The 12,945-nt window shown below is 42.0% G+C and overlaps 1 protein-coding gene across 1 annotated transcript in view; it reads right to left on the reverse strand.

Annotated features, from left to right (window-relative positions):
* The window catches only part of LOC110532739 (ATP-dependent 6-phosphofructokinase, muscle type), a 34,818-nt gene that overhangs the window by 472 nt on the left and 21,401 nt on the right, over positions 1-12,945 (reverse strand). The window contains exons 9-20 of the mRNA XM_036988808.2: positions 12,714-12,839; positions 12,547-12,611; positions 12,376-12,439; positions 11,370-11,516; positions 11,002-11,072; positions 9,964-10,051; positions 9,526-9,678; positions 8,567-8,731; positions 4,612-4,673; positions 1,851-1,962; positions 1,021-1,120; positions 349-454 (exon numbers count right to left, since the gene is read on the reverse strand). Coding sequence (XP_036844703.2) covers positions 349-454; positions 1,021-1,120; positions 1,851-1,962; positions 4,612-4,673; positions 8,567-8,731; positions 9,526-9,678; positions 9,964-10,051; positions 11,002-11,072; positions 11,370-11,516; positions 12,376-12,439; positions 12,547-12,611; positions 12,714-12,839 — 1,259 coding nt within the window. The remainder of the gene's footprint in view (positions 1-348; positions 455-1,020; positions 1,121-1,850; positions 1,963-4,611; positions 4,674-8,566; positions 8,732-9,525; positions 9,679-9,963; positions 10,052-11,001; positions 11,073-11,369; positions 11,517-12,375; positions 12,440-12,546; positions 12,612-12,713; positions 12,840-12,945) is intronic.

Raw genomic sequence — 12,945 nt, forward strand, 5'->3', positions numbered from 1 at the left:
GACAGGACAGCAGAGGGGGGGGGGGGGGTAGAGGGATGTTAAATGGACACTTCACCACTTTTTTACCTTTAAATCATTACATACCATTATGTCTACATACATAATGTGAAAACAGTGATGTAGTCAGAAAGAGAAGAAGGAATGTTCCTTTTCGAAACAGATATTAGTTGAGGGATATGCACTCACAATATCCACTTGAACTGTGGATCAGTATGAACAGGGTGTTAAAGTATGACTCAATTAATGTTGAGGAGAGTGAGCAACAGTCAGCAACTGCCACTCTCATGTTTTAGCGTCATAGTGCCTTGGGTTTCTAAGAAGAAATCTCTGAGAATGAAAGGATCTTACTCGAAGTCTGTCTGTTCATTAAGCTCAGCCAACGGCTGGAAGGTCAGTGCTCTCTTCCTCATGCCCAGCACACAGGCAGAGTCTGGGGTGTTAGCGAAGATACGACCTGGAGGAGAGAGAAGGCAGGGTGACAGATGGGGTCACATGGCGTTATACTCAATGAGACAAACTAACAACTGGTATCAGTAGGTAAAAACTTAGACTCTTGTTTAGAAAAGGTTCTATCTAGAACCTAAAACAGTTATATGGATGTCCCCATAATAGAACCCTTTGAAGAACCCTTTTTGGTTCCAGGTAGAACTCTTTTTAGTTCCAGGTAGAACTATTTTAGGTTCCATGTAGAACCTTCTGTGAAAAGGGTTTTTACATGGAACCAAAAAGGGTTCTATCTAGAACCTAAAACAGTTATTCGGCAGTCCCCATTGTAGAACCCTTTGAATAACCCTTTTAGGTTCCAGGTAGAACCCTTTTCTCAGAGGGTTCTATATGGAACCCCAAATATTTCAACCTGGAACCAAAAAGGGTTCTACTATGAGGACAACCGAAGAACCCTTTTGGAATCGTTTTTTTCTAAGAGTGAATTCAAAACGATGTGTATTTGGGTGCAGCAATATGCCTCTCATTCCTTTATCTCAGTATTTTTTAATGGTGACACCCCACAGCCTGTCTTACCATGTCTGTACATCTCCTTGAGTTTCTCTGTGAGCCACAGAACAGCCTTGGAGCCCATCTTTGTACCAAAGTTCCTGTCGAAAGGTGTCGGGGTTCCGCCCTGGGGAGAGAGAATAGGACAAAGGTGGGGGGGGGGGGGGGGGGACAGGGGAGTGGAGAGTCAGAGGGGGAGAGGGGAGTTAGAGGGGGAGAGTGGAGGACAGGGGAGAGGAGAGTTAGAGGGGGATAGTGGAGGACAGGGGAGTGGAGAGTTAGAGGGGAAGAGAGGGGAGAGTTAGAGGGGGAGAGTTAGAGGGGGAGAGGGGAGGGGAGGGGAGAGTCAGAGGGGGAGAGGGGAGAGTGGAGTACAGGGATGTGGAGAGTTAGAGGGGGAGAGTGGAGGACAGGGGAGGGGGAGTGGAGGACAGGGTAGGGCAGAGTTAAAGGGGGAGAGGGGAGAGTGGAGGACAAGGGGAGAGTTAGAGGGGAGAGGGGAGTACAGGGGAGTGGAGAGTTAGAGGGGAAGAGTTAGAGGGGGAGAGGGGAGAGTGGAGTACAGGGGAGGGGAGAGTTGAGGTTGGATTACTTAACTAAAGTTTATGTACTTCATGTTCTGGTTAAGTTTTATAAGTAATAAGGGAAAATTGGAATTTCAGATTACTTTCTCAATTGAATTACTTGAAATGGAATTAAACCCAATTAGGAGCACTCTTGTAATTAATTGAAACTGTGGTTACATCCTAAATGGCACTTACTCCCTACATAGAGCACTTCTTTGAACACAGCCCTGGTCAAAGGTAGTGCACTATAAAGGGAATAGGGTGCCATTTGTGAGCAGACTGTTAACTGACCTGTTGCATGTGTCCCAGGATGTTCTTGCGGCAGTCGAAGACACCTTTGCCCTCCTCAGAATAGAGGGCGAAGATGAAGTCTGTAGTGTAGTTGGCATTGCATTTCTCATTCCTGAGACAGAGGAAAACATGAATATACAGTATATTTACAGTTGAATTGGCATGGCATTGCAGTTCTCATTCCTGAGACAGAGGAAAGGAGTACAGATGAGATCAAAACATGAATATTTTGTATATTTACAGTTGAATTGGCATGGCATTGCAGTTCTCATTCCTGACCACAAACAGGATACAGAGCACGAGCACTGACTTTGCTGATAGCTGCTTTATGGAGGAATTATTTGCTTACCATAACCGGGTTTCCATCTAAGCATTAAAGGGGTTTAAAACTATCCTGCTAAGGACTCTGGTAGGATACACATGACAATCCTCAATGAAAGATGGCTATGGAGGCAGGGCTGACACTCGAGGGTTTTCTCGTTTGGGCAAAGAGATGGCGGGATCGTTTTGAGTAGGTAAAATGTATTATGTGTGAAATAGGGGTGGAAACGCCTTTATGAGCAAATATTCATATAATAACCATGATACTGATGTAAACTTGGAGTCACTGATATACAGTTAAAGTCGTGAGTTTACATACGCTTAGGTTGGAGTCTTTAAAACTAGTTTTTCAACCACTCCACAAATTTCTTGTTAACAAACTATAGTTTTGGCAAGTCAGATAGGACATCTACTTTGTGCATGACACAAGTCATTTTTCCAACAATTGTTTACAGAAAGAGTAATTCACTTATAATTCACTCTATCACAATTCCAGTGGGTCAGAAGTTTACATGCACTAAGTTGACTGTGCCTTTAAACAGCTTGGAAAATTCCAGAAAATTATGTCATGGCTTTAGAAGCTTCTGATAGGCTAATTGACATAATTTGAGTCAATTGGAGGTGTACCTATGGATCTATTTCAAGGCCTACCTTCAAACTCAGTGCCTCTTTGCTTGACATAATTGGAAAATCAAAAGAAATCAGCCAAGACCCCAGAAAAAAATTGTAGACCTCCACAAGTCTGGTTCATCCTTGGGAGCAATTTCCAAACGCCTGAAGTTACCACATTCATCTGTACAAACAATAGTACGCAAGTATAAACACCATGGGACCACGCAGCCATTTTAGCGCTCAGGAAGGAGACGCACTCTGTCTCCTAGAGATGAATGTACTTTGGTGCGAAAAGTGCAAATCAAACCCAGAACAACAGCAAAGGACATTGGGAAGATGCTAGAAGAAACAGGTACAAAAGTATCTATATCCACAGTAAAACGAGTCTTATTTCGACATAACCTGAAATGCTGCCTAGCAAGGAAGAAACCACTGCTCCAAAACTGCCATAAAAAAGCCAGACTACAGTTTGCAACTGCACATGGGGACAAAGATCGTACTTTTTGGAGAAATGTCCTCTGGTCTGATGAAACAAAAATAGAACTGTTTACCAATAATGACCATCGTTATGTTTGGAAGAAAAAGGGGGGGGCTTGCAAGCCGAAGAACACCATCCCAACCGTGAAGCACGTGAGTGACAGCATCATGATGTGGGGGTGCTTTGCTGCAGGAGGGACTGGTGCACTTCACAAGATAGATAGCATCATGAGGGGGAAAATTATGTGGATATATTGAAGCAACATCTCAAGACATCAGTCAGAAAGTTAAAGCTTGGTCACAAATGGGTCTTCCAATGACCCCAAGCATACTTCCAAAGTTGTGGCAAAATGGCTTAAGGACAACAAAGTCAAGGTATTGGAGTGGCCATCACAAAGCCCTGACCTCAATCCCATGGAAAATTTGTGGGCAGAACTGAAAAAGTGTGTGCGAGCAAGGAGGCCTACAAACCTGACTCAGTTACACCAGCTTTGTCAGGAGGAATGGGCCAAAATTCACCCAACGTATTGTGGGAAGCTTACCCGAAACGTTTGACCCAAGTTAAACAATTTAAAGGCAATGCTACCAAATACTAAATGAGTGTATGTAAACTTCTGACCCACTGGGAATGTGATAAAATAAATAAAACCTGAAATAAATCATTCTCTCTACTATTATTCTGACATTTCACATTTAAAAAAAAGGGGTGATCCTAACTGACCTAAAACAGGGAATTTTTATTAGGATTAAATGTCAGGAATTGTGAAAAACTGAGTTTAAATGTGTTTGGCTAAGGTGTATGTAAACCTCTGACTTCAACTGTATTGTGTGGTTCTCCCACTATGATTGGGGAAAGCATACCGTTTTTTAGGCTACAGATTAAATAAATTGTGATGAACTTCACAGGGTGGTGAAAGTCCCCGTGATGAGCTTGATGGTCCTTTCCAATAAATACATCATGTTCTCGTGACATGATGATCGATGCTTGGCTGCCGTTTGACAAACAAAATTAATCTAGCTCTTATCCCTAATAATCTCATCATGTACAGTAGGCTAGCCTGTATTTTCGGGCTGTTGGCTAGAGCGCATTTGCAACCAGAGTGGGCACATTTGCTATATAACACAACCGTTTTTGTGACAGCCATTATGGGCCCACTAAGGAAATCACTCTGGATAAGAGCATCTGTTAAATGCCAAAAATGTAACATGAGGGTGGGAGGGAGAGAGTTTTGGAAAATAACAAGTATGGCAGATAGAGATCTAGAAGAATGAATGAATGAATAAATAAATAAATAAACAAATGAATAAATTACTGAATAAATAAATTAATGAATGCTTGGATGAAACCCACCTGAGAATCAAACCTCTCTTCACGTCTGTCTTCATCTTCTGCACGAGATGCTCTACGTTCATCTGTAAACCGGAGGTAGTCAGTCAGGACACATTCATATCATGTATACTTTTATATAGAGGAATCCTATAAACATTTATATAATGTATACTTAGTCCCCTCCTGTACTCCCTGCTCGCCCACGACTGTGTGGCCAAGAACGACTCCAACACCATCATTAAGTTTGCTGACGACACTACGGTGGTACTGTAGGCCTGATCACTGACAACGATAAGACAGCCTATTGGGAGGAGGTCAGGACCTGGCAGTGTGGTGGGAGGACAACAACCTCTCCCTCAACGTGAGCAAGACAAAGAAGATGATGGTGGACTACAGGAAAAGGAGGGTCGAACGCCCCCATTCACATATTCAGGGCTGTAGTGGAGCGGGTCGAGAGTTTCAAGTTCCTTGTTGTCCACATCACCAACAATCTATCATGGTCAAAGACAGTTGTGAAGAGCGAATGACAACACCTTTTGCCCCTCGGGAGACTGAAAATATTTGGCATGGGTCCTCAGATGCTCAAAAAGTTATACACCTGCACCATTGAGAGCATCCTGACCGGTTGCATAACCACCTGGTATGGCAACTGCTCGGCATCCGACCATAAGGCGCTACAGAGGGTAGTGCGTATGGCCCAGTACATCACTTGGGCCAAACTTCCTGTCATCCAGGACCTATGTACTAGACGGTGTCAGAGGAAGGTCCCAAAAAATTGTCAAAGATTCCAGTCACCCAAGTCATAGACCGTTCTCTTTGCTACCACACGGCAAGCGGTACCGGAGCGCCAAGTCTAGGTCTCAAAGGCTCCTTAACAGCTTCTACCCCCCCTTTCTACCCCCCCCCTTTGTTTTTACACTGCTGCTACTCTCTGTTTATTATCTATGCATAGTCACTTTACCCCTACCTACATGTACAAATAACCTTGACTAACCTGTACATTGTATAGATTGTATAGATACATTATATACATTATATAGAGGAGACCTCATGTTTACTTTTATATAGATGTATCGTCAATAATTATATATTATACATAGGAAAGGTCTTGGTTTAACAGACACAGATTAAGCCTTGTCCTGGACTAGAAATCATGTTCAATGAAGATTTACAGTGCTCACATTTTTTTAAACCTTTATTTAACTAGGCAAGTCAATTAAGAACAAATTATTATTTTCAATGACGGCCTAGGAACAGTGGGTTAACTGCCTTGTTCAGGGGCAGAACGACAGATTTTTACCTTTTCAGCTCAGGAATTCGATCTTGCAACCTTTCGGTTCCTAGTCCAACAATCTAATCACTAGGCTACCTGACGCCCCAAAAAATACTACATTTTACTATAGTAAAAGTATACTATTGTATACTATAGTACTTACTATAGAATTATATAGTAAACTGTAGTATACTGCAGAGTACTATACTACACACCAGTGGAGGCTGCTGAGGGGAGGACAGTTCATAATAATGTTGGAAACCAACATGGAAACCATGTGTTTGATGTATTTGATACCATTCCACTGATTCCGCTCCAGCCATTACCACGAGCCCGTCCTCCCCAATTAAGGTGCTGCATACATAACATGGGTACAGCAGATCCCATTATTGTATGGGACACAATAATAATAATAATAGAAATGCTACCAAAAATAATTTACTGAAACTTGTTACAGTCACCCATGATTCGCCAAACAATATTTTGAAAGAGGAAGTAAAGTACTATATGCATCTGTTATTGTTTCAGTATCCTCCATCTCCACTAACCGAAGCTCGTTGTATGGATTTTTTTGTATTAATAATGTAAAATTAAAAGCTGTACGGAAAGACTCATGTGAAGGAAAAATTACAGAAGAGGAACTTCGAGATGCAATTAGGGAAAAGGAAGGTGGGATACCTAGTCAGTTGTACAACTAAATGCCTTCAATTGAAATGTGTCTTCCGCATTTAAAGACCAAAATTGGTTAAATTGTGATAAATAAAAAAATATACCCGTTTCATTTAAGGACCAAAGAATTGGCAGCTGTGCCATATAGATTGCAAAATAGTTGGGAAGAGATTTTAGATGTACTGATTCCATGGCACATGATTTATGAACTGATATGCAAAATGATGCCGGATTCAAAACGTAGTATTGTTCAATTTAAATTATTATACAAAATTCTTGCAACCAATAGAATGTTATATATAGCTCTGCAGATTCTGCTGCGAGGAGGCAGAGTCATTAGATTATTTATTTAGGCAATGTCCATATGTAGCTTGTTTTTGGTCACAGGTCCAGGAATGGCTGAAGAATTGCAACATTTACCTGGAGCTAACTCTGCAGACAGCAATAATGGTTTGAAAAGTCAAAGTCAATCGACCAATAATATAACAATAATACTTTTAGCAAAAAATTGTATATTTAATTTACGATCTGTAGAAACTATGAGAATAGAAAGGTTCAAAACTTTTGTGAAGTAACACAGCACAGTTGAAAGATATATGGCAAAAACAGGTGTGCAAAGCTGTCATCAAGGCAAAGGGTGGCTACTTTGAAGACTCTAAAATAGACTTTGATTTGTTTAACACTTTTTTGGTTACTACATGATTCCATATGTGTTATTTCATAGTTTTGATGTCTTCACTATTATTCTACAATGTAAAAATAGTACAAATATAGAAAATCCCTTGAATGAGTAGGTGTGTCTAAACTTTTGACTGGTACTGTATATTTACAAACAAATACATATGGGGGATTGGAAATGATGCAGACAATTACTTTGATGAAAAACACAATCAATCTGCAATATTAAAGCTACCTCCTAAAAAAGGATATTTAAAAAAATATGTATATATTTTTTTAAAGGTGTACACACTGTAGTATCCCTCGATAATTTGTAGTACTTACTATAAAATGTTGTAGTATACTGTAGAATATTATAGTAAATACGAAAGTATTATATGCAACAACAAAAAATGTAGTAAATACTACAGTAACGTCCGCAAAAACACAACACCTTTTTAAACTATAGTAAATACTACAGTATTTAATTTGTATATACCCTGCAAATTCCCCTCCCCCATATAGCAATCTGTGTCACCCATAAGTGAGAAACCTACATGCAAGTATAGACCATATATTGTGTTCCTAAAGGTTATATAAAAGAGCTGAATCTCTGAACTATCTGTTCAGACCCCAGTCCTAACTACCAACAGGTTATGGAAAAGAGCTGAATCTCTGAACTATCTGTTCAGACCCCAGTCCTAACTACCAACAGGTTATATAAAAGAGCTGAATCTCTGAACTATCTGTTCAGACCCCAGTCCTAACTACCAACAGGTTATGGAAAAGAGCTGAATCTCTGAACTATCTGTTCAGACCCCAGTCCTAACTACCAACAGGTTATATAAAAGAGCTGAATCTCTGAACTATCTGTTCAGACCCCAGTCCTAACTATCAACAGGTTATATAAAAGAGCTGAATCTCTGAACTATCTGTTCAGACCCCAGTCCTAACTATCAACAGGTTATGGAAAGATGCTCTTCCAGTAGGTTTCCTGAAGGAGAAAGCCTCCACTTCTATGTCAAAGATAATAAAACAAAAACACTACAGTAACTACTAGTATAGTCTGCAAAAATACTACCCTTTTATTTTACTACAGTAATTATACTATATTTAACTGTACATACTACAGTATACTACAGTATATACTAAAGTCCACAGAAACACTACAGTGAATAGTACACTATAGTAGTTTTTTTTAAATGTGGGATAGTCCAGGACTAAACTTAATCTGTGTCCGGGAAACTGGCCCAAAGATTTTCACAAGCTAGCATAATGTAGTGTTCTTTATGTACACGGTGTCTAAAGCGCTCAATGTCATCGGAGAGGGAGAGCGAGAGAGCGAGAGAGAGAGAGAGAGTGTATCCATCATCTCACCTCGAGGTCCCTGATTCCAAACTTGTCCTCATAGATGTAAGCAGCATCCGCCCCTGCAGCCAGACCTGCCATGGTAGCCAGGTAACCACAGTACCCTCCCATGGTCTCAATGATGAACACACGACGCTTGGTGCCTGCTGCTGACTGCTTGATCCTGTCACAGGTCTGTTATAGGGGAATCAGGAATCAAGAGAGGGGGAGAGAGGGAAGAAGCAAAAGTGAGCGTAGCGAGGATAGGGGCATAGTGATGATTCATTTGATGACAGTGAAAACACATATTAAACTGCTTCAGTTGAAGACAGACATTACATACATTTTAAGCAGGTCTCACAGGTGTTACAGAATGTGGTAGTTATGGTTTGGACTGTGGGATTGAGTTGGGTGATGTGATGTGTGACTCACATCATAGGAAAATGTTTTGCAATGGAGAATTGAACATTTGTTTTCTTATGGGACGAGCTCAGGTACAGCACCTCACAGTTTCAAAACATTTTCTCTCTACTGAACACAAACCAAATGTTGGTGATGTAATGGGGATGGTGTTGATGTATTACAGTACTGACCTAGGTGATGGTGTATTACAGTACTGACCTAGGTGATGGTGTTGGTGTATTACAGTACTGACCTAGGTGATGGTGTTGGTGTATTACAGTACTGATCTAGGTGATGGTGTTGGTGTATTACAGTGCTGACCTATGTGATGGTGTTGGTGTATTACAGTACTGACCTAGGTGATGGTGTATTACAGTACTGACCTAGGTGATGGTGTTGATGTATTACAGTACTGACCTAGGTGATGGTGTTGGTGTATTACAGTGCTGACCTAGGTGATGGTGTTGATGTATTACAGTACTGACCTAGGTGATGGTGTTGATGTTTTACAGTACTGACCTAGGTGATGGTGTTGATGTATTACAGTACTGACCTAGGTGATGGTGTTGATGTTTTACGGTACTCACCGAGGTGATGGTGTTGAGGGCGGTGTCAGCTCCGATGCTGAAGTCGGAGCCGGGTACGTTGTTAGAGACAGTGGCGGGGATGACCACCATGGGAATGCACAGCTCCTCATACTTCTCCCTGGCTGTCACCAGCTCCAGACCACCCATAAACGCCTGGTGAGGGGACAGGAGGAGAGGGGAGAGTCTAGACCTGATGTTTACGAAGCATGTGACAAATACAATTTGATTTGATTTTGAGAGGGAGGTGAAAGGAGGGGAAGTGCAGCAGTGGGAGACACTACTGAGGTACCGGGCCTACTTGTCTTTTGTGGTTTTGTGGTTATACATTACATTGACACCTTAGTCATTTATCAAATTGAATTTAATGTTCTGAAGTAGGTAAGATAACCATATATCAAAGAAGACATACATGTGATGGGGTAGTCTTAGGACTCTTACCTCAAACCCTCCAATTATTACCAGAGAGTGGATATTGAACTTAGCAATAGTCAAGCTGATTTCCTCAATGTACTTAGAAGGCAGGACTCTTCAAATGAAGAAGCAGACAGCAGTTATTGTGTGAAACATCAGTGATATACAGTACTCACAAGCAGGGGAAGGGTTCATATTTTTTAATCTCTGCTCAAAAAATATTTTTACATTTTTTTACATTAACCCTGGATTGCTGATAATATGTATTGGCCAATGAAAGGCTTTGAAGCCAACAGTCGGCCGTATTGACACTCCCAAGTAGGAGCAGTCCTCCATAGGAATGAATGGGATTCCACAGTATAGAGAGAAATAGTAATGGCGTCTTTTTGTAGGCACTAAAGCCTACAAAAAGACAAAGCCTATGAGAAAATTGAATGCCGTTTTTGGATAAATGGCGAAAAATAAGGTCTGTGGAAAACACAGGCTTAGGAGATGTTCAATGAGATAATCTTTATCAGCTAACGTCACTTTATGGGAATTTTGGGGAATTTACACTACCAGTAAAAAGTTTTAGAACACCTACTCATTCAATGGTTTTATTCATTTTTACTATTTTCTACATTGTAGAATAAAAAACTTAATAATAAAACTTAATAAAAAAGACATCAAAACTATGAAATAACACATATAGAATCATGTAGTAACCAAAAAAAGTGTTAAACAAATCAAAATATATTTTATACTTGAGATTCTTCAAATAGCCACCCTTTGCCTTGATGACAATATTATACTATAAGGACATTTTTTAAATATGTTTTTTCATTTTTATTTTTATGTTTAGCTCACATAAAATAATTTAAAAGTATGCATTAAGGTGTCTGTAATAGAATAAACATGGCAAAAACAAGTAAAGATATAATTTTTTACTATGGTAGGGAATGCCAAGATGGAGGCGCAGTGGCTTCAAAACAAGACACCTGTCAGTCATCTAGTGTATATATAAATCATTGGTTCCACCCCAGTTGACAATACAAACTGAGTTGAAAAAGAGATATGATGTAATACCTCTTGGTGCCCAACTCAGAGCCTCCCTTCCCAGTCCAGCCTGACACTCCTGTCCAGGTGATGGGCACGATCTGGTCAAGGGGTAAAGATCAGTGGTCAGAGGTTTCAAGCTTCACTGGACAAGAGTTATTGTACCAGGCCTTGTTCTATCTTTAGATTATAGATGACCTGGTTCTGTAAACAACAAAGCATCCAAGCCTTATATACCATTATGTATAGGATTAAATGGACAAAAGGGACCTGATCCTAGATCAGCACTCCTACTCTGAGATGATTTACGAGTACAGGCCCTGATCAATAGAGGAGTTTAGGCTGAGGCTAATGGGCTCTGCGTAGAGTGCAGTGCATAGTTAGTAATGTGTACGTACATTTCCGTGAGCGAGACCCTCAAACCCGTCATGAACGGCCAGCATATTGTGTCCCTGAATGATTCCAATCCTCACTGCAGAACGCACGGCAGCATTCATACCAGCACAGGGGGCACCGACGTTAACTATGGCCACATTAATGTTGCTCTGGAGGGGAGAGGTGGAGAAAAGGGGAGAGGTGGAGAGAAGAGGAGAGGTGGAGAGAAGAGGAGAGGTGGAGAGAGGAGGAGGTGGAGAGAAGAGGAGAGGAGGAGGTGAAGAAAAGGGGAGAGGCGGAGAGAAGAGGAGAGGAGAGAAGAGGAGAGGAGAGGTGGAGAGAAGAGGAGAGGAGGAGGTGGAGAGAAGGTGAGAGGAGAGGTGGAGGTGAAGAGAAGGGGAGAGGAGAGGTGGAGGTGGAGAGAAGGGGAGAGGAGAGGTGGAGGTGGAGAGAAGGGGAGAGGAGAGGTGGAGGTAGAGAGGAGAGGTGGAGAGGAGAGGTGGAGGTGGAGAGAAGGGGAGATGGGAGGTGGAGGTGGAGAGAAGGGGAGAGGAAAGGTGGAGAAAAGAGGAAAGAAGTTGTGGAGAAGAGGAGGAGAGAAGGGGAGAGGAGAGGTGGAGTGAAGATGAAAGAAGAGGTAGAGAGAAGGGGAGAGGAGAGGATAGGTGGGGAGAGGAGAGGATAGGTGGAGAGAAGGGGAAAGGAGAGTAGAGGAGAGGAAATGAGAGTAGAGTAGAGTAGAGTAGAGTAGAGTACAGGAGAGGAGAGGAGAGTAGAGTAGAGTAGAGTAGAGTAGAGTAGAGGAGAGGAGAGGAGAGGAGAGGAGAGGAGAGGAGAGGAGAGGAGAGGAGAGAATGTGAGAGGAGAGGTGGAGGTGGAGAGAATGGGAGAGGAGAGGTGGAGGTGGAGAGAAGGGGAGAGGAGAGGAGAGGAGAGGAGAGAATGGTGATATATTGATCTGTTAGTGCTCTAGTTTTGTAACTAATTTAATGCAACTCCTGTGTTAATTGTGTAGGTGTTGTCCCTTACCTTGGTATCTGGAGGGTTGATGTGGGCTAGCATTTTGTATGTGTTCCAGTTGTTTTCAAAGCTCCTGGACAGGGCCAACAAAAACAGTGATGTAACATCCCACTCGGATGTAGTAGTTTCAGTAACAGGGAAGACATTGTTAGATTGGTAAAAGTAGGCTAGTGTTCTTACTTTCCTCTGAGCTTGATAGCATCCTCCCATCTATTCTCAGCCATGGCAGTAGTCACATCCTTAGTCTGAGGAGACAGAGAGAGGGGGGGGGGGGTGCTCAGATATAGGTGAACACATTAGAATGGCACACATACAACAGTTGATGGGGCTTAGTGACTGATACTGACCACTTGGACACACTCCATGAGGGGCAGCCTGACAGCCTGGTTACCGGACAGACTGACCACACAGGCCGGGGTCTCTGGAGTGGCCTCCAACAGGGCCATCACAGCCTCCACACCCATCCTGCTGCCCTGGGGGAGAACACACACCAGGATTAGAGAGACACCACAGCCAGACACAATCACAACACACTAGAGAGACACACACAAACACACCAACAGAGCCTCCACACAAATC

The sequence above is a fragment of the Oncorhynchus mykiss genome, chromosome 9 (genome assembly GCF_057628025.1).
Source record: "Oncorhynchus mykiss isolate SJ-2025 chromosome 9, ASM5762802v1, whole genome shotgun sequence".
Taxonomy (NCBI): domain Eukaryota; kingdom Metazoa; phylum Chordata; class Actinopteri; order Salmoniformes; family Salmonidae; genus Oncorhynchus; species Oncorhynchus mykiss.